Here is a 26350-nt window from a genome sequence, read left to right as displayed (position 1 = left end):
AATACATACATTTCACAATAATATTAATTACCAGTATGTAATTAGATTCCAGAGAAGACCTCACTCTATACACTTTTATAATACTGTAATATTGTATACAATCAGTTGAGGTTCAGTGCGACCTCCCCCCCCATGTTTGTACACCAATAAGTCTTTGAAATGGATTTCTCTGAGGGTTATGCTCAAGTAAAGTTTAGTCAAGCTGTGAGGAAGCTGACATGGAGTCTAGTGGTGAAGGAAGTGCCGTACTCTTTCTCCCCCATTTGTTAGCTTGATAGCTTTGTTTACCTAATAAGTAAAAAACGGACCTTCGTTGTCTTTGCCTGAGGATTGGGCTGGTCAGAGAATCAAATACTCATTCCTTTGTCTAAAGGAGACCTGTTTACCAGCTCCCTCTGATATGCCCAGTTTAAATACTCTTTAGTCATAATTCCAGCATGCAGCCGTAATTCTTAATACAAACTGTGTACATACATTATGCAAGACTGTAAATGATCAGTGAGTTATTAGTTTTCAGATGATACCTCACAAGGCATATTTTATACAAAGATCAGTACACTAGTGTGTAGAGTGTGAATACAGGGGTTCCTAAGGTCACACATGCTTATAAATACAAGCTAACTCACTCAAACACCCCAGTGTACTTGCACTCCACTGCCCATGGTACATAGGTCTGGATGTTTGCCAGTGTGAGGCTGGCAGGTCATTCTTCTCCCACAATGCCTCCTGTATAATGACATTCCATAGGGGCTTCATCTGTTTCCAGAGCCAAAATCCTATTCCTTTCAAGGCTGACTAGATTATTATAACAAGCTATTGGCTCTTCCTCCATGACTCAAGAGGGAATTAGGTTTGTTTAGCTCATTGAATTTAATGTTTCAGAGTAGCTGCAATGGCCTTGTTTTTCTTTGATTTGTTTCTTCCTGTTCCTGGACATTCTCCCCTCCTCTTTAGTTGGGTTTTCATTTAGTAACTCCCTGTGAATCCAGCTCATTGGGTGGCGCTAGCAGTGGGGACTGGGTGGTAGAGCAGAGAAGAGAAACCAAGGTGAATGCTGTCACTTCCCTGGCCTGTCTAATTGGCACCCATTAACTGGCGCCAAAGAAAGCAGATTGAAAATCCCCTGTTGAAGTATTACATAAAGTCCTCAGTGTGTTTTGTTGTGGGCTGTTTTTTATTCTCCGCCATTCTTTAATCACTGATGCTGAGGGATATTTGATCTGGCAATTTGTGTGGGTAGAGGCAGATGAAATTTAAAAGCAGTAAAAGTGCAAATGCATGCTGTGGCTGGGAAGCTAAAAGAAAACAGGGTGGAGATAAGATTGGGAGAGTGGGAAGAGTGTTTAAGGTGAATTTGTGTTGGAGAAAGGATAGGCAGGGTTTTGAGTAAACTGTAGGTTACAGTAGGGAGGAAGATTTTTTTTTTGAGGTGAGACTTGAATGGTATGAAGGATGAGCCCTACACCAGTGGTTCTCAACCAGCGGTACATGTACCCTGGGGGATATGCAGATGTCTTCCAGGGGGTACGTCAACTTATCTAGATCAGTTTCTCTCAACCTGGGAGTTGCTGGATGGGCTTTGGGGGGGAGGTCACAAGTGCAGGGCTGGCATTAGGGGGTGGCAAGTAGGGCAACTGTCCCGGGCCCCATGCCACAGGGGGCCCCATGAAGGTAAATTGCATGCTTGAGCCCCAAGCAGTGTGACTAGGGCTTCAGACTCCTGAAAGGGGTATAGTAGTCAGGAAAGGTTGAGAACCACGGTCCTACACAGATAGGCCACTGCTAGTGAGAGTGTGAGATCCCTTCTCCGTTCAGGATACTCAGAGTAATAGCAACTGAGGACCAGATTGGAGGAAGTGAGTGGGTAGATATGAAGTCACAGAAAGCGGGTTAAGTGTAGCCATACTTCAAAACTGAAGTGACAAAGAAGCTGATAGATTAGATAGAGGATTGTAGTAATATTTTGTTAAGGGGCTGAGCCTCTGGATTCTCTCCCTTAGTATGGTTCTGGGCAAGTCTCTTCACTATTCTGTTCATCATTTTTCCCCATCTGTAAAATGAGGTTAATACTGACCTACCTCCCAGTGATGTTGGGTGTTCGAAAGCTTAATTAAAGTCTGTAAAGTGCTTTGAAATCCTCTGATGGGATGGTAGATGTGTAGCTTATTTATTAGTGCTGCTAATTGCTCTTCACATTTTGTTAGTATGCCATTTTACTTGCATCTCATGTTCAAACCAGCCTGAGTGCAGGAAGAAGCGCTCAATACAAATTTCCCCGCCTGCCTGTGCTGAAGGCTTTAGTTTCCCTGATATTCATCTTGGTGGTGTGTCATGGCACATTCACCCCCAGAGCAATCAGTGCTGTTTCCGAAACTGCACACTCAAGCATCACTAATTAAAATGCATCATGAAAGATGCATGTTGTTCCTTTCTTTTGTATTAACTCATCGGCGAGGAATGTGTTGATTGTACAAGCATTCCTCAGTATTTTTTTTAAAGATGCAGTATTCTGTGCTTGTAATGCCACTCTGCGCTTCCCCCTCAGTGCAGAGAGCCTGGTAAGAGAACAGCCAGAGTGCAGCTTGTATGATCTTGGTTGGTGTTATACCTAAAAGGCTATTCGAGTAAAAGGACTTCAGAAATATTGAAACCAGTTTACTCGGCAGGTTGACTGACAGGATGGTTACTCTATGCAAGTGGATACCAATTGTCCCAGGCCAGAAGCAACTGGGGCATTAATTGAATTAATAGAATCTGGTTGAAACTCTTTTTTAAATGAGAGATTGGAAAAGAAGCTTTTTTAGACCAAGTCTTATCATTTTTGGTTAAGATCCGCAATGGCATGAATGTGTGTGGTGGTGTTTTTCTCTTCCATGTCTTTCTGCCCCATGCCCAGCATGTGAGGAACCCTGTCTGAGACTGAACCCTGAATTCCTTCAGCATCCCCTCCCCTACACCCTTTATTACAGCTGCCATTCATCTAGTGAAGAAGGCAGGAGGGGAACACATTTGGATTTCCACTTCTAAATGGATTGGAATCAGTGTTACCATCTCCCAGGATATTTCTTTTTCTTATAGCCCCAGCTCTTGGAGTCATGTGAATACACGCGAATCTCAGCTTTCATTTAAATATAAAAAGTTCTATCCCTTATAATTGTGGCGAAGACGTTAAAAATGTGAAATGTGTGCACTCTACAGACTCAGATATTCAAAGACAAATAAAAAGAATCCCAAATGTGTTTTTTTTTTTAACTCATGAATTTATTGGTGGCCTGACTCATTATTTTTGAGTATCTGACTAGGGCTAGCAATACTCTGGGCTTCTGAGGCGAGTAGCCTCGTAATATACAGTGTGAACAGTTGCTTTAGAACCTTCCTTCTGAGTAACTTCATGAGACTTCAGATAATAGCAGTTATGTAATCTCAGCCATTTTTGTCCAAAGTTAATTATACAATGAGCGTAAAACAGTAATGAATAGGGAAGGAACTTTTGCCCTCAGTCTTATAAAATCTGGCTCGGTATATGCAAAAAGTGTTAAAGGCATGCCTCAGTGTTGTCCTCGCCTCAAGGAGATTTCATATCCATAATCCAGCTAGACATCATACAATGGGAAGGGAAAAAGTGAGACAGGATATAGTGAAACTCCAGCCTTAACAAATTGAGTCTGCTAGCCCTGCTCTCATTGGAATGAGGTTGCTGACCACAAGCGTAAGGTTTTTAACTTAATTTGGATAGTGATTTTTAGATTAAATGGGGGTAGAAAGACCTCTGGTAAATTGGCATTCAACTTGAAATCTATCTGTTTTTGGTCCCCCACAAAATTTATAAACACATATCTTGATCCCTGAAAGATTCTGATTTAAATTTTTCTTGCTTTTCAGCATTCCGAACAATGTCTTACATCAGAATAATGGATCACAACAAGTAAGGCAACCTCTAAGTCATTCATTTCTGAGACTGTTCTCCTAAACACTAAAGCTTCATTGGTCTTCACAGGTTTCAAGAGTTGGGGCCTTATGCTAACCTTTTTAAACGCAGTGGCTTCCTTTGACTCTGACTGTCGATTCTAGAGTTACACATTAAACTAGACTTTTATTTCAGCTACTAAGTGACAAGTGGGATCACTGGTTAACTTGGCATGGAGGATTTTAGCTAACTAGCTGGAGAGGGAGATTCCCCACCCCCTCCAACATGCAAACATATTAAATGATGCATAAATTGTTTAGCTGTGTGTGATCTTTGAGTACTATAATAACCTGCAAAATTGTACTAATGCTCTGTATGTTAAACTGCACACACAGGAGAAGGGCAGAGCCTGCTGGCAGTCTTGCTTCCATCTCTTACTAGTGTTCTGGGCTACTGCTCTGGTATTTTTAAAGGGACGTACTTCTGCTACATCAAGGATAAATTGTGATTTTAATAAAAGTTTTGACGCATTCATCCCCTCAGCATCTGTGCATGGGTAGGTGCTTTGTGTCACTGAAAACAACCATTACCAAAACATAACCACCTCTCTCATGAGTTATTAGAATGATACACCAGAGGGGTCAGGTTCCAGAGGCATGGACTCTTCGATGAGAATGCCCCGCCACCCATTCTGGAGTATGTCAGCTGAAGGGGCAGACAGTAAGTGCAACGGAGCAGATCACCACAAATAGATCACCCCCTAGTGGTGTCCTTCTAGGCCATTAAAAGTATAATCCCTTCAGCCTCATCTGGAAGCAAACAGATGTGCTGGTGCTCTGTATTCATAACCACTTACTCTACTTGAAAGGTGAGCTGCTTTATTCAGCACCAGTTGATGCTTCCGGATGCTATTCAGCGGTAGTTGAATTGCAGTAATCTAGCTTTTAGGTTACAAAGTTGTAGATCACTGTTGCAGAGCTAGTCACAGAGGAGAACAGGCTGCATCCAGGTCAAACCATGAATGAAAAAGGGCGCTGCAGCTATTACCTGCAAATCCAAGAGCAGCACTGTATCCAATATGACCCTGGTACTGTTACCAGCACTTGAAAAGTGGGACATTCATCTCCAATGGGGGGAAGTATCTATGGGAGAAATCTTGTCAAGACTCATGTTTGATCCAGGAGGAGGAGTTGTGTTTTTCCATGTGTCATTGTCATGCAGTAAAGTGGTTAAGATGACTTGCTTGTTTCTGTTTTGTTTCCCAAGAGCTGGAATGCAAAGCCGACCCTGCCTGTCATAATGACAGTTCCATCTGGCCCAGTCTTAGTGGAAATAGAAAACCTTCCTAGGAGCCCTGGAGCCAGCCAGCAAGATACAAAATGGTGCGTTCTCCAGACCCTTGCTAGTTTTTCTTTGATTGAAAGGGAAAGGTCATTTGCTTATGTACAGTCCAAATGCCTTTCTTTTTATAGTTAATCTGCTGTTAAACTACTTGTATTGTCTTTTTGAGGAGAATAAATTGTGAGTCAGGTTAGTGGTGATAAAGCTGGATCAGTGCTTTGAGACCAGGCTGGGTGTGCTGCAGAGGCAACCTGCTCAGCTTCTGAGGGAATCTTTGCTGCTATTCCTATGGAGGAATTTGCTGTAGCATTTTCTCGCTCTGGTGGGAGTTGTTCCACCCTCTACAGCCAACACAGTCTCTGTAACCCAGTGCTTGGAGGCATGCAGCCCAGGAGCAGACTTGTCCTGTTAGATCCTGGGGAAAACGTGCCAATCGTAGATCAAGTTGTTTCTGGATGTCTCCCAGAAATCTTATGCAATGGGTAAACTGACTCTACAGTGCAAAGAGAGGAGGAGTTTTGTTTGGGGAAACTGAAATGGTTGAAGGATAAGAGCTTGATTTCATTTAATTAAAATGTCTGCTCTTGGTACTCCAGCATTTGGGTGAGATTGAGAGTAGATCTTAGCCTTTTAACCAATTATATCCTATAGCATGGGTTGTGACTTCAAATGGGGATGCAATAATCTCAGAAGTGGAGCTCTGATTTGTTAGGCTTTGAGGAGCAGTTGTGATGGGATGCAATGGATTTAAAGCTCTTATCCTAAGCAGTTTCAATCCTCAAAAGAAAAGGTCCTCCGTTTGGCTAGAATCTGATTCTCTTTTGCTTGTATGTGTCTTAAAGACAAAACTATGTATATATGGTTAATACCTGACAGTAATGGTGTAAAGAAATGCATTATACAAATCTAACTAATTACATATTAAGTGGGTTTTTTTAAATATACTGGATCTTGGATTTAAAGAGGGAGAGTAATTCTGCTCTGCATCTGCTGCATTGTAATTCTGCTGCAAAACATTGGATGAAATGGTGCTTTCTCTTTTTCTTTTGCCCTTGATTTGCCTAGTATCTGAAATCTCTGGGTTGTCTGTGGTGATCTCGTTGATCGGTCGATTCCTTCCCTGGTGGTGGTGGTGGTGGGTGAAAGGTGGTTGTATCTTTATTCTTTCAGCCTTCTCAATATGATTTTGTTTTGTATTTACTCAATCTAACTGCAAGGTGCTTGCTAGAATCTGGTAACGTCTTTGTTCGGAACATTTGACTCCAGCTCCAAACGGCTCTACATAGGTGTTTTATGGTGGTAGCAATACTGTTATGTAGCAGTAATAAGGTTTCTGTTCTACATTAAAGTTCCTTTACTTCTGTCCAGAAGCTGAGAGAATTTACAGGCTCATCTATGGCAGTTTTGATCCCAGTGTGCCTGTGTTAGGATTAAGAGCCTGAACCTGTGCTGCTCACAGACCTTGTCAGGAAATCTAGGCTTCTTTGCTAGATTCAGCTGCAGAAGGAAGTTTGTCTGTAGAAGAGGGTGGCTGAATATAAAATGTATCTGTTACCTAATGTAACATACCCCAGAAAACATCCATTCTTACTTGACACAGTTTTAATATGTTCACTCAGAAGAAAATAAAACTTTCTCTGTGTTTATAAAAAAAAATTGTAGTAACTCATGGAGCCAGTTTTCTTTCTGGTAACGTGGTTTTAACATGGTTTGCTAGCAGCTGTTCTGCCTGCTGTGGTAAGGGATAAATCTAGCCTTAAAATGGGGAAATAAAGAACAGTTTGGAGCTGTGTTGTCAACTATGTGTGCTGCATTCAAGTTTCACAGGCTGGAAATGGGGTTAGGTGGACGCTTCGCTGGAACGTATGTGTCTATTTGAAGGGCTGTGACTTACATGACTTGATATTAGTGTCTTGTTGCAGCTAATGGATTTTTTCCTAAACTGCCCTCTGCCTTTAATTGGCCTATTTCCGCATGAATTGGCTTTGGCTTCTGTCACAGAAAAACAGTCCTCCTTTTTGAAAGATAAAGTCCATGGATAGCTGAAAACACTGCTATAAAAAAATAACCTGAAATATTTCAGTGGTTGAGGTGAAGGGATTAGGGTTAAGGATCTAACCTGTCAATTTCTGGGTATTGTTCCTGGCTGGCTACATTACAGCCCTTCCTTTAATTTAAAACTGGAATGCTGCAGGTGTCATCAAGAATAAGCCAGATCATAAGAAGGATTTTCAGTTTTTGTTCTCTGATTTTGAAATCCTCTGCTCCATTGTTTAAATTCCTCAGTACAGAAGAGGTTTCTGCACCATTTTGGCCATACAAATCAAAATGTAACCATCAAACAAAGTGAGGTATTAGCTGCAAAACTGGAGGTCCCCAAACACAATCAGCATCTTTCTGGCTTTGTGCTGGACTAAAAGAGTTGCTTCTGGGATAAAATAGGGGAAGAAGCAATACCAGGTTAGCAAGTCTATTTCCGTGTCAGGGAGCACACAGAGGTCTTACTACCTCATACTGTGAGCAGCTTTTAATTTGGTTTCTTAAATTATGAAAATTAGGGAATAATTTACAAACAAACCATTTGATGGCTGTTTTAAATTTTGGACCTCATATGCCATTTCTTCACAATATGAATTGCAAAGAACAAAATTCTGAGTACCTATGGGTGAAAGTCACGCAAATCTTCTCTCCTTTCTAAAGGAGGACTGTCTAATCATTTACCCTTGTTGTGAATCCTGCATGTCTTTTCTGCTTCCCTGGCTAATGTAATCTTTTAGCTAATGTCCTGCCTGCTCAATTGTTTTGGTGTGGTTAAAAGTATTAAACTGAACTTACTGGGGCATGAGAACTGATGAAATAGGAACACTTTGTAGCTGTATCTGATGATCCACTGACTTGTTTATGGTTAAACTAAATGACTGACTCTAAAAATCACCCTATTTAAAGGAGGATATTTTAGGAATTTGCTCCCTTGAATAGCTTAGAGAGAGAGCTTGGTCTTTTTGTGAGCATGTCTTACAGAAGTGTACTTCAGGCTCTCGCAAACCATTCTAATGCAGGATTCCGAGTCGGATAGAGAAAAGGCTGGAGCAGTCGCTACATGTTGGTTCATTTTTTTTTTTCCCCATCTTGAGGCTTCTTATAAGAAAAGGCTTAAAAATTCTAAAATCAAATTATGCAGGTGTCTGTTTCAGTGGAGCAAGTTAATTATCCCAAGGCCTTATTGCTTCCCACATAAGAGTTACTTGACACTTGCATAAATATATTAATGTCAGGACAGTGCTTTATACATGAATCGTGCGGTATCCTGATAGTCTTCCTAACCCCTTGAGGACTTTATTCCCAGTGTGGAATGCATTTGCACTGGTTATGTATAGTCACTTTTGTATTATTGTGTTTGGCCTTTTCCTAAAATAATCCACCTCCAATCATATTCTCATATTCAAGGTAATCAAGTACAGCTATGATCAGGTTCTTCAGTAATGTCTAGTTCTTTAGTGAATTCTGCTAATGAAATGTGAGAGATGTGCTGTAGTGATCCCCTCTTTGACTATAATGCTTGTTTTTATGATGTCCTCTTTCCTTCTTTTCCCCTCCTTTCATTTGCCTTGAGAACCTGCCTTCTTTGGTAGCTTTGAACCTTGCTGTTGCATGTAGTAGTTTGTTTCCACTGTGCACTGAGACATGTCATTCAAATCCTTTAATGCTGCTAAACATGTAAAGCAATCTGTCAAGGAGGTGTATTCCTTCATGGCTTTGCCTGTTTTCTCATCTGTGAAACAGGGATAACACTTAGCTTTATAAAAGGCTTTGGAATCTATAGATGAAAAGCACATTGTAAGTTACAAGCATTACATACATGAGATGCCTTAATTTTCCATTTTGAAGCTTTTGCAGATCTAAATATATACAATCTGGCAGCAGCAATGAAGGGGTTAATTTGACATTCCAGCTATTTTATTCTGTGTATATCCTTGCACACTTCCTTTATTAGGTGTTTGACATTCGCAATTTAGATCTTCCTTACTATTTTTTTTTCACATCATTCTTCCCTCCTTTCCTCTCACCTCCTACTGTCTTCCACCCCCTTCCCCTTCCGTTGCTAATTACTAACTGTGCCCCCTCCCAATCCCCAATGATCCAGGCCCTTTGATGCTGCTGACTGCCGTCAACGTGGTGGAAGTGTATGGAACGCATGGGCCTCGCCCTCGACCCAGTCTGCGGATAGACACTACACTGATTTTGTCCATGAGCGCAATGTGAAGAATGCAGGAATTCATAGTGATGCCATTGGTTATGCTGTCCAAACTACCATGACCGATCTATGAGATGTTGGCCTTTTTGGAGCTTGAGGCTGTTCTGTAACACAGTCTGGAATGTTACCTTTTCTGAGTTGTCTCTAAGATAAGGACAATGGACGCAGATCTGATTAGGAAAACCCAGACCTTGTGCCAAGGCCCCTCCATATGGTGCTGTTGTATTGAATCTTTTAAAGAAAAAATAGCATATACACTACTAGTCTGTTACCCCAGGTATTCTTGTACTGAAAAGAGTGTGTATCTTTTTAATTGTGTTAAGATTTTTCTTAACGATTAAAGGATTTTAGCTGGTTGTAACTCTGAGGACCCCTGCAGGAATTTGCATCTGTAACAAAGTTGGGTATTGCACCTGTGGTATTAAGTATGATTTCAGGAATTGAATTAAATCAGAGGACCATCATTATGTATAACTGCCCTTCCTCTTGCACCATAATTGTTTGTTTAAAAAAGCATGTTTCTTGGAAATTAAATGAAATTATTTTATTTAAAAAAACAAAAACAAATCAGAGCCCCGGAAAAGGTACCGAGTTGAATTGTTGGGGGAGGGGAGCAGGGAGAGTATATTTTTGAAGGATGTCTTAACTGCTTGTATAGGAAAACCATGTTTCTTCCCCGGTTTTCACTGTAGGGAAGGTTTTAAGACTTTTGCTATTAGTGGAACAGCTCAGTCCATATGTATATGTACACTTAAGAACAGCTCAGTTCTTAATACACTGAACCATAGGCTTGATCCTGTTCCTGTTGTCAGTGTCTTCCTGGCAACACTCCTCCCCAGTTTGAATAAACACTATTACTGCTACTCCAGAAAACAGTTTGCCATGAGTTTTTTAGCTCCCTAGTATTTTGGTTATTGTTACTAAAATAACTGGTATGAAGCAATAGTTTGGAAAACGGTCTAACTTTGGGAAAATACCATTTTAGTCTCTGTAATTGTCAGGGTAAGTTTACCTCATAAACAGAAACATTTTGAACAGTCTGAAGTAAGAGATGTGCACGTATGTGAGGGAGAGAGAGAGTGAGAGAAAGATCTTAGGCTTGGTCTACACACAGACTTACGTCAGTATAACCGAGTCACTCAGAGGTGTGAAAAATCCACAGCCCTGAGAGATGCAGTTGTACCGATTGAAATCCTGATGTAGACAGCAATGTGTCAACAGGAGTGCTTCTCCTGTCGACAGAGCTACTGCCTCTTGGGGAAGTGGAGTACCTTTGCCGACGGGAGAAGCTCTCCTGTTGGTGTAGGTTATGTCTTTATTACACGCTGCAGCACTGTACGTGTAAACTTGCTCCGCATTCATAGTCGTCAATACAATTTACTATCACGTTGGATCACAGATTTTCTTTCCTTTTTTGGCCATTGTCTCTACCCACAGGTCTGCAACACCCCTCTCACCTGATTTAGGAATAGGATCCATGGGCTCTGAATGTCATGCCATACAAACATCTTTGGTCTAAAGGGAGTTTGCCAAACTACAAGGTCTATAGATGTCCTCTTTTGGCAGGATGGAGAACAAAGAGGCATTTCCCCCTTAAAAATTGCAGTGGACCTTCTATTGTTTGTGGTCTTGCAATTAGGAAATACACTTCTTAAAAAGTCACCTACTGACATCTGAACCAATAACTCAATTCACTGGCTTAGTGAGAATCTTGAGCATGCTCTTACTTCATTGGTTTCATAGCCAGAATTCACACTAGACCAGGGGCGGGCAAACTTTTTGGCCTGAGGGCCGCATCGGGTTTCATAAATCGTATGGAGGGCTGGTTACGGGAGGGGGTCATGGCCCAGCCCCCACCTCCTTTCTGCCCCATCCAATCCCCCTGTTCTCTGTCGGCCCCTCTGGGACCCCTGCCCCATCCACACACACTCCCATTCCCTGTCTCCTGACTGCCCCCGAAAACGCTGCCGCCCCATCCAACCCCGCCTCCTTCCTGACTGCCCCCCCGGAACTCCTGCCCCCATTCAGCCCCCTGTTTCCTCCTGGATCACCATCCACACCCCCCGACCACTGCCCCGAACTCCCCTGCCCTCTATCCAGCCTCCCTCCCACCCACCCCCGGCTCCCTGCCCCCTTACCGTGCTGCCTGGAGCACCAGTGGCTGGTGGCGCTACAGCCACACCGCGGCTGCCACCATGCAGCACAGAGGCTGAGTCAGGCTGGGCTCTGCAGCTGTGCTAACCCAGGAGCTCACAGCCCAGCCCCCCAGAGCATTGCGCCAGCGGCGGAGTGAGCAAAGGGGAACAGCGGGGGAGGGGCCGGGGCAAGCCTCCTGGGCCAGGAGCTCAGGGGCTGGGCAGGACGGTCCCGTGGGCTGTAGTTTGCCCACCCCTGCACTCTAGACTCTTTCAGATAATGATTTTAGCTTCAAGGGTGTGTGAATATTTCCAGAAAATCTATGGAGTGTATCCCACACTCATCTGGGTTTACAGAAACAATATGCGTTATTAAATGTCTTTCCCTCCCCTCCGCCCTTTACCTGAAAACAATAATAGAATTGTGTGACTTGCAGCCATGAGGACCTGATACTGGCCCCTTTCCTCACGCACGTGATCTCATTGACTCTATCCAGAGTCAGAGACCACTCAGGTATTTAAGAACTGACAGACTGGTCCCAGGCTTCAAATAAGTGTTACTGACCATCAAACTTAATCACTTAGGGATCTGGGGCAAACATTGGTCCTGCTAGTGAAGGCAGGGGGCTGGACTCGATGACCTTTCGAGGTCCCTTCCAGTTCTAGGATATTGGTATATCTCCAATTATTACCTTTTTATTATTACCTGTGCTTTTGTCCAGTCCCTGCTGCTGTGCTCCAGATGAGGTGGAGCGGGCTGCCTGAAGGCCACCCATTCTACTGAATGATTCATGAAGATGACTGTTGGGTCAAAGGTTACAGTTCTTGTGGGGAACTCTCTCAAGTTAGGTCTTTTAAGAACAGTAATGCTCTCTACCTCCAGTCCAAAACTAAATGGAAAAATGGGTACAAAGGTCGTTTAAAAATTCTCCACCGTTCAGCTTTAAGAGTAGAAAGTGTCCGTGTTGCTGAATGTGTTTGATCGATATTGTTCTGTGAATAATTTTCAAATTGCTAATTGCAAATTTAATCGGTTTTGAAAGGAAATTTTACCTTTAAAGTGTTTTGCACATGGAAGGTGCTAACAAAGTAGGTGTAGTCAGGGCATAATTGAAATAGATATTTTGGCAGCAGTGTAGAAGGGGAGATAAAATCAGATTACTTACAAAATTTAAGTTTCCATTTACCATTGTATTAAAGGATAGGATCGCTGTGTATAAATGATCCATGAGGTGGGCAGAGGTGACTAGAGTAGCTTCAGACTCCTTTTAGTTAGTTTTATTTGTGCAGGCATTTGGTGGTAGTAGATAGTAGGTTCAGACAAAGGTTTTCTTACTAACGCAAATACTACTACTTTTCTGTGTTAGTTTCTGTATTTCAGAAGTGCTAGAAGAACTTAAAAATGAAATCTATCATACCAAGCAGGTACATACCTACCAGCTAAATATCATATCATATATACCTACCAGCTAAATATTCCATGAGTGAGAGAGAAAGAACTCACTAGAGAGAAGGGGAGAAAGTGTTTTTGTGTGTATGGAATGGAATGGCATGGCAAAACATCCCACTTTTTAAAAGTATTTTTAGATCTTTGTCATAATGATAAATACTTATTTTATTAAAAAGTTCATAATGGCTTTATGCTTATTCTATATGTTATCCAAGAGCCTGTGTTTAGCTCCAAGGTAAACATGTTGGTTGTTCAGTTTACTGCAGATACTGACTGAAATCCAGATGGCAGAGAGCACTTGGTGGAATGAAGAAATTAGCTACCTGTTCTAGTGGGCTGGGGTATAATGCACATTGGGTGGCTATTGTGTTACCGCAGCTCTATCATTAAAGTTTGGTTGGCATATTCATTAGATAAACCTTGGTGTGGAAGGACAGCTCAGCTCATTCAATTGTGAAAAGTCAACTCAGGCTACCAGTTATCCTGGAATGACTAACCTGGAAATGAATTTATTTTTGGCATTGTATATGTTACATATTATTGCCAGCTGAGTTTGAATCTCGCTTTCTTCCTAAGGATCTAATGCTCCTCTGTCACTGTATTTACATTGGTGCAATTCAGTGGAGTTACTCCTGATTTCCATGAGGGTAAGTGACAGAAGACTGAGGACTCAAGCTGGCAGACTGAGAACTGAAGACCATTAGTGGTCATATTGGCCACTTTAGATGGTGGTAACACATAGCCTGATTTTTTCGAAGGAGCTGAGTATCTATCTGCTACAAGAATATCCAGAATTGTTACAATAAATGCTAAAACAAAAGATGGTTTGGAAGAGAGAAGAAACCTCAGACATCAGTTTAAGCCAGCCTCACTATGAGGGGGTAGGAGGAGACTCTCATGGGGGACAAATGATCAGACATTTATAACCTGCTGCAGTTTCTTGCACCTTCTTCTGAATCATCTGGTGCTGTCCATTGTCAGACTGGATAAAGGGCTTAGACAGTCGTGCAGGTCTGATTCAGTCTGGCAAGTGCAATGTTTGTCATTGACTGCAATGGGAAGTGCAAATGTTCAGCAGTCAGTGTTGGAAATAATAATGAATGGCTCGTAATGTTAAAACAGCTTGGGAGTTGCCTTCAGAAAAGTTCAGATTTTGTCAGTCCCTCTACAAACACATGGGTGAAAAAGAAGTCTTAACAATTATGTGACCCTACCTGTTAAATAACAGAGAGCTCACAATCGACATTTGAAACTACATGTTTCCAAGCACTTTTTCTGCTTTCACTTTAGAAATCTAGGAATGCTAAGAATGGCCTTCCTTAGTTTTTCTAAACACTTTCCATTTCTTTGTAGAAACTTTAAAAAGGTCACAAACCTACTTTTTCCTCCTCCTTTTTGCAGGCCAACTTCTAATAACCAAAAATGAAAGAAGTAAAGAAGATACTCAACTTCTTAATGCATTATATACAAAAACTACATTAAAAGAACTTTATTTAAGTTGTGAAGTCAAGCACACCGAAGCTAAGAAATGTCAGAATGAAGGTTGTCTGTGCAACCTTAATTTGGCTCACTTGTGCATATGCATTATGACCCAGTTGGTAATTGCGTGTTGACATAATAGTTTTTCCACAGCATCTCTTTCAGTGCATAGGCAGGACCCCCAAGAGGGCTGAATTAAGCCACAGCAAATCTGACAATTCTTAACTTTCAAGTGCTTGACTCTGCAATCTAAATAATGTTCTTTTAACATTTTTGCATGTTATTTCCCATGATTTCTTAAAGGGAAAAAAGGTTAAACAAAACATTCTGTTGTGTGGAACTGTAACAACCCACCCCTCTCACATCATCACGGTTTAAACTTGAGTACCACAGCACAGACAGCTTCCTCTTGCACTACAGAACTAACTACATCAGCTGGCATCAAGAGAGCTGTTTTCCCAGAGGGGCAATGAAGAGCTGAGTCTTAGGTGTTGTTAATGGGAAGGAGCCTATGAATGGATTGCTTGTGGGGTGGGGTTCAGTTATTGGGGGAAGTCTTGCGTGGTGTATTCACATACACTTCCCCACCCCCCTTTTAAAAAAAAAATTAAGGGAACTCCATCCTCATCTGGTGCCACTTGAGGGAGAAGAGAGAAATGGGCTGCTGGGCTCAGCAGCCCAGCCTGGCCCATGTGCCCTCAGTGGGGACATGGGTCACTGGGTTATGTGCTGGGTCCAGAGGAGGTAGGGAACCCAGTCCCATCTTTCTTTCTCCACTCCTGCTGTAAGTGCTCTGTCATTTCCCAGTCACTCCCCAGCTGCAGCTCTGGCATAAGCCTGGCCTCAGAATGTTTGAGTTTAGTTAATCATTTTGGTAGGTTGCATTAATGTTAGTGTTTTGCGGTGTGCAACAGTGCTACCTACCTGGTCTGGCCTCAGGCTAGCTATGGTCTCAGTTTATTCAGTCAGGTTGTATCTCCTGAGCATCCCAGGAAGGATTCATTGCCATGCTCAAGTCTCTTTCTGAGCATAGTTCAATTCCTAAAATGAAAAACTCCAAAAACCAAAAGCAGTTCCTTTGCCCACTCTGGGCTATAGCTCCCATGGGCTTTTCCCCTTCAGCGCTAAAAGGAGGACCTCCCTTCAATCCCCCTGCTTCAGAGACTACTGCTGGAACCCATCTCCCTCCTGCACCTGCTCTCATTTGAGCTCTCAGCCCTTTATAGGGATCTGAACCCTTCCTAGTTGGGTCTGATAATTGAACCAGATTGGCTGGCCCTTTAAAGGGGATGGCCACCCTGTTGGTATGGCTGTTGAAAAATCAAACCGAATCAGGAAATGTCAAAAGCCAAGGTTCTCTCTAACTTTCTTTTAGTTACATTACAAACTTTGTCTATTTTGTGGCATACATTGCTATCAATACATTTAACAGGCAAAGAGGAATACGGAACGCTACAACCAATACTCCTGGACAGGACATGTTATTGGCGATAGATTTTAATGTGACAGTAGGATCAGATTAGATTTCCTAAATTGGAGCAATCTGCAGATTTGGACTAGGTGGAGAACATGAAAAAGGAGAGAGGCTACTAAATTTCTGCCTAAGTAACAACCTGGTGATAACACACTAAGCCAAAGAGGAAATAGACATGGATATTACCTGATGGGCAGACAAAGAACATGATAGATTTTGTATCTGAGAATTGCAGATAGAAATCAAGTGTGTTGTTGTGGAGATCAGTTGCGGCTGATATCGGAGAAGACCATGAGTTACTGCTGTGGCTGAAAGCAGTTGAAATAGTGCCAAAGAACTAAGATCTGTGATGTGGAAAAGTTGAAAGAGCAGATACCAGAAAAGACTAAAAAGAAGCCATGTGGAAAAACATCACCCCTCTGATGAAAGAAGAAGTGAACATTGAAGAGATGTGGAGCAGTGTTAAAAAATGGGATTATGAGAGTGACTGAAATTGTGTTGGGCAACAAAGTCAAAACAAAAAAACAAGGTGGTAACAGATGAAGTGCTCCAGTCAAGCAACAAGTGTAGGAAGCTGAAGGATAATAAAAAGGAGGATGAAAGAGCTGAGTTCAATAGAAATAAAATGGAAAGCAAAGAGGCCTAGGAACAGCCGGATAAGCAAACAGTGTAAATAAGCAGAAGAATATGTGAAGAGAAATTTGACCTGGGTTTTATCGCATGATATGAGAACTAAACCATCAGGCTTTTGATAACTTGCTATAATCCTTTCTGCCAAATGCTATGATAATGTATGATTGTGACGGGTTCGGTCACAGAGACCCCCTTGGTAATGTCACTTGATATGCTGAGATTACCTCTGAGCCCGTTTCCCCTGCCAGCTTGCGACTCCAGAACCCTGGCTTGTTGAGCCAGACATGCTAGCCTGCTGCAACACAACCCCAGGGTCTGAAATACGCCCCCAAAGCTGCAGACTTTAACCAAAAACTGCATAGCAGGTCACCTATCTCCAGCACCCAGACACCCAGTTCCCAATAGGATCCAAACCCCAAATAAATCTGTTTTACTCTGTATAAAGCTTATACAGGGTATACTCCTAAATTGTCCGCCCTCTATAACACCGATAGAGATGCACAGCTGTTTGCTCCCCTAGGTATTAATCAACTTACTCAGGGTTTATCAATAAACGAAAGTGACTTTATTAAGTATAAAAAGTAGCATTTAAGTAGTTCCAAGTAATGACAAACAGCACAAAGTAAGTCACCAAGCAAAACAAAACACACAAGTCTAAGCCTAATACATTAGGAAACTGATTACAGATAATATCTCACCCTCAGAGCTGTTCCCATAAGCTTCTTTCACAGACTAGACTCCTTCCGAGTCTGGGCCCAATCCTTTCCCCGGTACAGTCCTCGTCAGTTCCAGCAGACATCTTAAGTGGAAACTAGGGGTTTGCTCATGACTAGAAGTTCCCTTTGTTCTGTTCCACCCCCTTTTATAGCTTTGGCACAAGGTGGGAATCATTTGTCTCCCTCTGGGTTCCCACCTCTCCTTCTAAATGGAAAAGCACCAGGTTTAAGATGGATTCCAGTATCATGTGATACGTTCACACGTCCTGTGAGACCCCGTCCATTCTTCCAGGGCTGGCCCGCATGTATACAGTGGAGGCTTGCAGGTAAACAGAGCCATTTACTGCCAGTTGCCCTAGTCAATGGGAGCCATCAAGAATCTAAACCACCATTAATGGCCCACACTTTGCATAATTACACTAGGACTTCAGAGTTATACCTCATATTCCTAGTTTCAGATACAAGAATGATACATTCATACAAATAGGATGAACACACTCAATTATAAGCTTTGTAATGATACCTTACAGGAGACCTTTTTCATAAAGCATATTCCAGTTACATCATATTCACACTTATAAAACATTTTTATAAAGCATATGGAGTGCAGCGTCAGAATGGTTTTCCTGAAAAATTGATTAAGGTGATAGAAAACATCTACTGTAAGTCAGTGAGTACAATGGGAGTAGAAAACTGAGGGAATGGTTCAGGACAACTGTAGGAGTGAGACAAGGATGCACACTATTACCAGATTTGTTTGGCTTGGTACTAGAACCAATAATGGCTGTAGCACTAAGATGGAAATGGGAGGAGTCACGTTATGGGGTAAGACCGTGCATAATCTGAGATTCATAGATGATATTGACCAAGGAGGATTTACTGAGAATGATGACGAGGTAGACCAGGAAAGTAGAAAATTTAGATTGAAGATCAGCATGGAGAAGACAAAAACGTGGCATTTGGAAGATAAGAGAAAGAGGTAAAGATCAAACTCTGAGACAAGACAAGAACAAGTGGAAAAACTGTTTGTATTTTGGAGGGCTAGTATCGAAGAATGAAAATGGTGAAGATGACATAGGAGGAGGAGTCAGAGTAGCTGCTATTCCATTGGAAAAATTCAGAAAGCTCTGGAAGAATAAAGACATTGAGAAAAAACAAAAATTAGTATATATGAGACAACTGTCATGCCAGTACTAATGTGTGAGTTGGAATGCTGGAATATGAGGAAAGGCAACAAATGAAAAATTTTGACAGCAGAAATGAACTGGCTCAGGGGACACCTGAGAGTTTCAAGACTGCAGAAAATAAAAAATGAAATAGGAAATGGCTAGAGCAAGAAATAACACTTACCAAAGATTCAAGAAAGATAACTGCAATTGTTTGGAAGTGTGTCAAGAATGGACCCAGAGATGATACTATACACGGTGATACATACCAGAGTGCAAGGAACTAGAAATAGAGGAAGACCAAGGATTCTTTGAATGTAATTGAAGAATGGCATAGAACAAAAAGGTTTAAAGATGAATGAAACTGAAACTGGCACAAGCTAGAAAGTGATGGATAGACTTAATTTGGCCCCATCATCACTTTAGAGTTGACGGATGGGAATCAAATATGAAGACAATGACCAGATGTTACATCTGGCATCTGAGATGCCACCGTTATTTCCAATTCAAAGCATAGGGCAATCTGAGGTACCTCGGATCCCAAGGTGTGGTATCTGTTGGCAAATATTTACTCTTTTATGGCAACCACTATGCATCTAAGTGGCCACGTGAGTGCAGATTTGATTTCCATGAGCAGATGTGGTCCTTCCACACACAGATTAGGAACACACAATTGTACATGCCTGTATTTGAAAATCAGGCTCTAATCTCTATACCCATCTGCAAAATGAGAATAAATAATATCTGCCTTGCAGGGTGCTGAGAGTCCGACCAGAGCGCCTTTAGATCCTTGGACATAGAGAGTCGTCTTACTGCCTTTGCCCTTTCCTCATCCTCTCCCTGTGTCTTACCCTTTCCTCATCCTCTCCCTGTGTTGTTCTGGCCTTAACTTAGATTCTGAGCTCTTCTGGGGAGGGGAACCCATCTTTGTTCTGTAAAGTGCCATGCAGCTCTATAACTCTTTGGAAATAATATTAAAAAGGGGGAAAGTTTTTTTTGCAAAGGGATACATACCATCTTAGTTTTAAATTTTGATTAAAAAGTACTGAAGGATTTGACCAAAGCTAAATTTACAGAGTTGCTTGTCCACTTTTACAACAATGGATAGATCTGCTTTTCAAAGCTTGGATCCGGATCTTGATTCAGGTTCCAACTTCCCCATAGCTCGGAAGGATTTGGATTAGCTGTTTGAGTATTATAAGAAATAAAGGTGTTGCACAGTGCAGCCATTCCCATTTGCTATGTTTGCATGCAAACTCCATATAAAAGACTTCAGTGAGATTGAAGACACTTTTTGCTGTGCTGCTGATCATGCTCCACAAAGAATTTTTCCTCTACTATGAACTGATTTTTCATATAGCAGAAGAAGTGAAGATAATATATGGACCTGTTCTGAGTTTTGAAGCTTGTTCTTCAAGGTATCTACCTTGTAGATTTTAAATTCCCGTGAAAGCCAGGGTAAACTTGTCTGAAACCATTGTTAAAGACAACAAAGAATCCTGTGGCACCTTATAGACTAACAGACGTTTTGCAGCATGAGCTTTCTTGCATCCGAAGAAGTGGGTATTTACCCCCTGCTGCTGCAAAAAAAAAAATCTGTTATCTATAAAAAGCCACCACTTTTTTTGTTTTACAGACAGAGACAGACTAACACGGCTACCCCTCTGATACATTTTTAAAGAATGTGCATGGGTGCTTGAAAACAGGCAAAGGAAAGTGACCTGCTTTTTTTACCTGAGGTTGCATATTTTAAATCCTTGCCTTGTGTTGTCACTTTTCTGAAATGATTCTACCTATCTCTGTCCATCTTCCTACTTTTGCAGCATGCCTCTGATTGTTGATTTACTAGACAGCAAGGAGTTGCTGGAGACTTGCATTGATGAGCCTATTGCTAGTTTGACAGCAGGAGTTCCAGAAGAGGCAGATCTTAGCTTTGTTCCTCCTGGCACAAAGGAGACAGCTGCTGAAAAAATAGATCCTGCTGGTAAGGAAACTTCCTGAATTATTGCCATTATCATCCCATACAGAGACACTGATGGAATTATTGCGATGACTGAGTACTTTTCCTCCAAAATCCCAAAAGACTCTACAGATATGACAAACTACATATATAGGGATCACTTTGCTCAGCACTGAAATACAGCCACCTCCTTAATATAATATAGGGGCTGTTTTAATAGCACACAGCAATATTGTACTGTAGTTCAGAAAAGAAAATTTAAGTATCCCTGACAATAGTGGCGAAAGGTCTTGGTAGATAAAACATGCTGTATAACTATATTGGTGATTCCAGTAAAAAATGCATTTCAGGATTCAGAAACAGCACAAATACTACTGGTATGTTTACCACAGCCTGCATTTCCAACCATATTGTGTGCTGATTGCATCAGGATTTATAATCCTGATCGTACGTGATCCAAGATGTCCCTACTAGAATCATGGTATTCCTACTGGTGTATCTTATCTTCCTTAGGTACTTAAATAGCTCCCGTTACCTTAGTGTCTCAGTGCCTCACATTTTCAATTTATTTATCATCACAAAACCCCTGTGAGGTAGAGAAGTGCTGGTATGCCTGTTTTACAGATAGGGAACTGAGGCACAAACAGATTAAATGACTTGTCCAAGGTTTCACAGGAAGTCTGTGGCTGAGAAGGGAGTTTGAACCTGGATCTGCTGAGCTTGACAGTCAGTGGTTTTGGCTGGGAGCAATTTATTTCTCAAATCAAGTATGTATGAGTGCAGAACCAAGAGAAAGTATAATGGTTCTTTACAGAATATGTGAGAACCCATAAATGGTATAAATAAACTCTCTTCTGAGGAGCTACTTTTGTACTTGCAAATAATTCCTGAGACACAGATTCACTGACCTTCCCACACTTGCACTGAACTTTGTACTAGCGCATACAGACCAATCCATGGAAGTTAAATTGTTCAAGTGTAAACAAGCAGCTTTATTTCATACTGGCCCAGATAGCTTGATCTTCTGATAATTCGCGGTCAGGAAGGGTAAAGATGAAATGCCAGATAACCCCATAGCTGCATTAACAGGGCCTTGGGTTGTCTCTGCCATCTTTTTCAGCATTCGAAGACACGTTGAAACTGAAACATCTGGAGACAGAACCCAGCCCAATGCCAGCGCCCCGCTCCAACATAAACATCAATATCAATAAACAGGTACTCGGGTTGCATTCCTGAAAGTTGCTGAGCGTGTTGTGATGGTTTTGAGAACCCTTTTGCTTTCTGGTTAATGTGTTCCACTTGTATGAAAATGTCTGTAAATAATGGAGACACCAGAAAATCAAATGCATATACTTTGTTTTATAGACTGTTTTGCATAGTAAGTGAATAATTTCTGCTGGAAATTAGCTAAGGACCAGATTTACAAAGGTTTTGTAAATGCCTAAATATGTAGGTAGGTGCCTAGTGGGATTATCAGAGGTGCCTAGACGCCTAACCGTGTATGCAAATTGTGCACAGTCTAGTCCACTACTCAATTTCATACAAGGAGGGAGAGAGGAGGGGTTTTTGTTTTTGTTTTTTTTACCTTTTAGTCTATTTTATTGTTTCCATTATACTTCTCAATCCAATGCACAAGAAAGCATACACTATAACAAGAGTTACTTAAATTCCCTGAAAAAAACTCTTATTGATTTCAGTAGGGTCAGGATTTCACCCCCGGCACCTCATGTTCACCGTCTGCAAAATATTATTTTTATTATTACGTGGGGATAATAACTTGATCTTTGATGGGAGACCACTTCTGTTAAATAACGTATATTTATCAGTCCTTTGAATGGATATTTAGTGCAGGTTTCACTGTGCTTATTTTCCTTACAGGAGAGTTGTGCATCTTAATTCATTAATGTCAATAATGCCCTCAGAGAAATATAAGAAAAGGTGCTATGGGGGGCAGGGCACGGGGCCATGGTCTGTAAAGCATTAGCCCATAAAAAGTATTTATAAACAGACATCACCTAGAATAAAAGGTGACATGTCTGGTGACATCCTTTGCCCATAACAGTCCCACAAGCCCGTTGGGATTTCCCAAGAATTTGGGTTAGTTTTCCCTTCAGATGCTGCTACAAAGCAATCTGATTAAAAGCAACTCAGTCCTCTCCCCCTCGTGTTACAAACCCAAGATACTCACTGTATTTTGAATAGGAAGAGAAGGCAAAACAACACACCACACCACAGAATTAGCCCAGGAGGACTAAAGGTTTGATTTACCTCCCATTGAAGTCAATGGGGTTTTCTCTTTCAGTTAAGTTGGCTCAGGATCTGTTAAAGATTTGGAGAAGTACATGTGTAGGTTGAATTGCGTGACTACGGAGCCCATTCCTATGTTTCTTCCCTTTTTTGAGAAACGTCTGTTGCTTCTGTATGCTCATAGCTACCGGGTATTGTGTTCATGTCTCCTTTAAGGGTTGACAACTGAGATGCCTTGGGTACCTTTCTGTTTGGCGACCTGCATTACAAAGATTACCAAATCTCTAAGAAGATTAGTGGGTAGCTGTGGGTCTTATTATGCCGAATGTAAACAAAGGCAAATGAACACAATTTATTTCAGAATATCGTGATTTGTTCATCTCCCTGTTGGCTTTAAACAAAGAGGGAAACAATTCTGTAGATTAAATCGAGAGAGAATAGAACGAAACCCTCTGTTCATAGTGTTAAATTGTGGCTATGGTAAACTAAACACACTGAGACTCATATAATGAGTTAGTCTAACAAACAGATGCCTGTACCGTACAGCCCTGATTATGCATATGTCACACAGGGCACTGAATAACTTTGGATAATGGAAGTTCTGGATAATCAAAATAATTTTCAGTTTAATAGTTACTGGGCAATATATTGCTGTTTAGATAATGGAGTTTTGCACACCTGAGGTCTAGATAATTAAGGATGAATTATACTACGACTACTTAGTTTTGTAAGCAAAGACACCTATCAGTAAGGACCTGCGGATGACCTTCTAAAACTGATTATTGTGAAAATGTAGGGTGTAAACTCTATTTGAATCAGTATTTTTCCTCTGGTAGAAAAGGAGAAAGTTGTTTGGCTAAAGCTTTTCAAGCTGTGCTGACTCTAAGCAAGTGGTAATTGGAGAATGATGGTTAAAAACAAAAAGAGCTAGAGATTGTTTGAGGGGGTCAATTTTGAGCTGGACAGAAATTGCCAGGTCACTTAGAGGGTCACAGCTCATAGATCAAATGTTTCTCATGAAATGATCCCCAAAATGGTGACCTAAGAACAATAGTTAAAACCAGTTTGGGAGCTGCCCCCTCTTTGTTTTAAACCTACTGTTTTTGAAAGCTACTTCAAAAACTCCTGCGTATCTCTAATACATAAAATCTATTACAAAATGCGTATGTACAAATTATGGACCTGATCCTGCAAGCAGTCCCATTGTTATCCTTTACTCTGCTCACGTGAGAGAGACTTGCGGTACCTGTTCCTGTTACACTGTGGCAGTTTATAACTAGTTTATTACTATAAAGAGAAATAATTAAACTAAAATCTTGAAGCTAACTTTATTTTTGATTCTTTTATTATCCCAGCTATTTCTCTTTCTGTGTTTTTTGCTTGCTGATTTCAGCATGCTGTGTCGTTTTCTCTTTGTAATAATATATAAAATATCTCCAGTTTTGTTTTAGCATGCTGGAATGTACTAGGCAAGAGATTATAAGAAGCATGACAAATTGCATTGTCAGCAGAATGGGTCAGTAGTTCTCTGCTTGTGAAAGCAAAGCGGTGTCTTGTACCAGTGAGCAAAAGAACTTCACCAAATGCCAGTGAATTGTTCATCAGCTGTTAGCTGAAAAACTTGAACGTTCTTCTCTAAAGATCAGAGCTTGTCTCTGAGAATCATCTCTAGATAATTCCAGATTTACATCCACTCTTGATTGGTTCTTTGGTAGGGAAATATCTACTTCTCTATCGGTCCCCTTAAAAGGGCAGAATCTATCTGGAATGAAAATTTGCAAATGTGGAATGAATGGCTTTATTCTTCCAAGCCAGTTGCTGGAGTTTCATAGCTGCTCGCTGCCAAACTTTGTTTGAATGGAAGCACGTAACTGTCATTCCCAAGCTTTTGACTAGCACATTGGCCAAATCTCAGGAGCCTAACAAAGGAAAGCAATTAGTTCTTAAATACACTTTCATCAGCTTCTAGAATAAAATGAACAGTGAAACCTAGCCCTAGTTCCTGAGGAATGTTTTTACTCCCGAGGTGGTTTTTTGGGGTTTCTTAGTCTTGTGCTACTTAAACTATCATAAAGAAAAGTGGAAAAGTTACTTGACAGTGTGGACATACCAGACTCTGGGAGATTTTTTCAAAGGTACCAAAAGCAAGTAAGTGCCAAGCTCTCATTCAGAGTCAATGGGATTTAGTTTCCTAATTCTCATTTGTGCCTTTGAAGATCACCCTGCATTACTCTGCAGTGTTTGTATAGTCTTCAGATATAATTTGATGTATTATAGATACGATTTATAGAACAGATACCCACTAATGAACAAACAGTTAGTCTAAGCGTATTCCAGTAGGCAGGAACAATGAGAACTGCCATGGACCTGGGATATTTACAAACCTGCAGAGTTAGGTGTCTTTGCCAACTACCCAAATTAAGTGTCATGTGCCAAATACTTATCCCCCCCCCATTTCTGATTTCTTTACTCTGCCCTTTGGTTAAACACAGAATAAAACTGGCACAGGGAGATGTCTGTTAATCTGAATAGAAATGGTTTTGTGGCATTAAAAGAAAATCAACAACAAGTTTTTATTTAAATATTTCCCCAACAATGTTGGGAACCTAAACACATGCTACTGCATGAGAACCAGAAAGTGACTGGGCTAGATTCACTGTCCATACTGAGGAAACTGTAACAAAAATAAACCGCGGAATAGTGAAAAGTAAATAATGTGTGTGTGTATATATATATTTAGTTTTAATAATCAGTTACTGTAGCACCACTGGAAAAATGAATTGTAGAAATTCCATACTAATAATACCGATTGAGAGTCTCTAGATTTGTGTAATTCCAATGTTTTCTGCAAAATGTAAATCTTTCATTTATAAAACAATCTGGTTGCAGCAATAACCTTTTTAAATGTGAACCAGTGCAGAGAAGATGTAGTGAGTCTGCAGACATACTTGGGGTCAGATTTTGAAAAGAGCTCAACTCTGATTTAAGCATTATGAGTGTTCAACATGAAGCAGCTCCCACTAACAACAATAGGAGCTGCTGGATGCTGAGCATGTCAGAACATCTGGCCCCATTTGTGGATGATATGCACTTTAGAAAATTTGGCCCTTAATTGTTAGCTCAGAGAGATTAGAAAAGTCTCCTGTTCTTTTGAGTGGGATGTTAACTCTGAAACCCAGTGTGGTTGGATTAATTTGTAAGGATATTCCACAGCAATAAGGTTGGAATAACATTTATTAGAGACTTTATTCTGTTGAAATCAAAGCAGTGAAGGAGTCAGTACGACGACCGTATGTGTGATTATTTTACTTGCTTCTCCTGGCAAATATTGACCATTGTATCCACAAAACACTCTAACTAGGGCTGGAAAATTATGTAAAGATGCTGCAAATATCTGAATATTCTAACTTTTTCCCCTTGGCCCTCCACTTAGCACTCAGCAAGAGTGGGCAGTAGGGAACATATAGAGAGATGGAACGACTGAGGAGGGAAGGATAGATCTCAAGGATATGGGGAGAATTAATGGGGAAGGTTAATGACTTGTTACAATATAAAAGCTTGTTTTTGTTAAACTATTCCATAAAGTT

At 41.0% G+C, this 26350-nt stretch overlaps 1 protein-coding gene across 6 annotated transcripts in view; it reads left to right on the top strand.

Annotated features, from left to right (window-relative positions):
* Positions 1-26350, top strand: part of PTPN4 (protein tyrosine phosphatase non-receptor type 4) — a 302113-nt gene that overhangs the window by 254272 nt on the left and 21491 nt on the right. For 5 of the 6 annotated variants that reach the window (XR_005586213.1, XR_005586214.1, XM_039494797.1 and 2 more), the window contains 4 exons: positions 3883-3925; positions 5174-5289; positions 20380-20540; positions 21637-21731. Coding sequence is in view for 4 of the 6 variants with exons in the window: in XM_039494797.1 (XP_039350731.1) it covers positions 3883-3925; positions 5174-5289; positions 20380-20540; positions 21637-21731 (415 nt within the window). In the remaining 2 variants the exon portion in view is untranslated. Of the gene's footprint in view, positions 1-3882; positions 3926-5173; positions 5290-9392; positions 9968-20379; positions 20541-21636; positions 21732-26350 lie in introns of those variants that run through there. The other variant, XM_039494798.1, reaches the window with a different exon arrangement.

This window comes from Mauremys reevesii, linkage group 11 (assembly GCF_016161935.1).
Source record: "Mauremys reevesii isolate NIE-2019 linkage group 11, ASM1616193v1, whole genome shotgun sequence".
NCBI classification, from domain to species: domain Eukaryota; kingdom Metazoa; phylum Chordata; order Testudines; family Geoemydidae; genus Mauremys; species Mauremys reevesii.
This window is presented reverse-complemented; position numbering and strand designations above follow the sequence as displayed.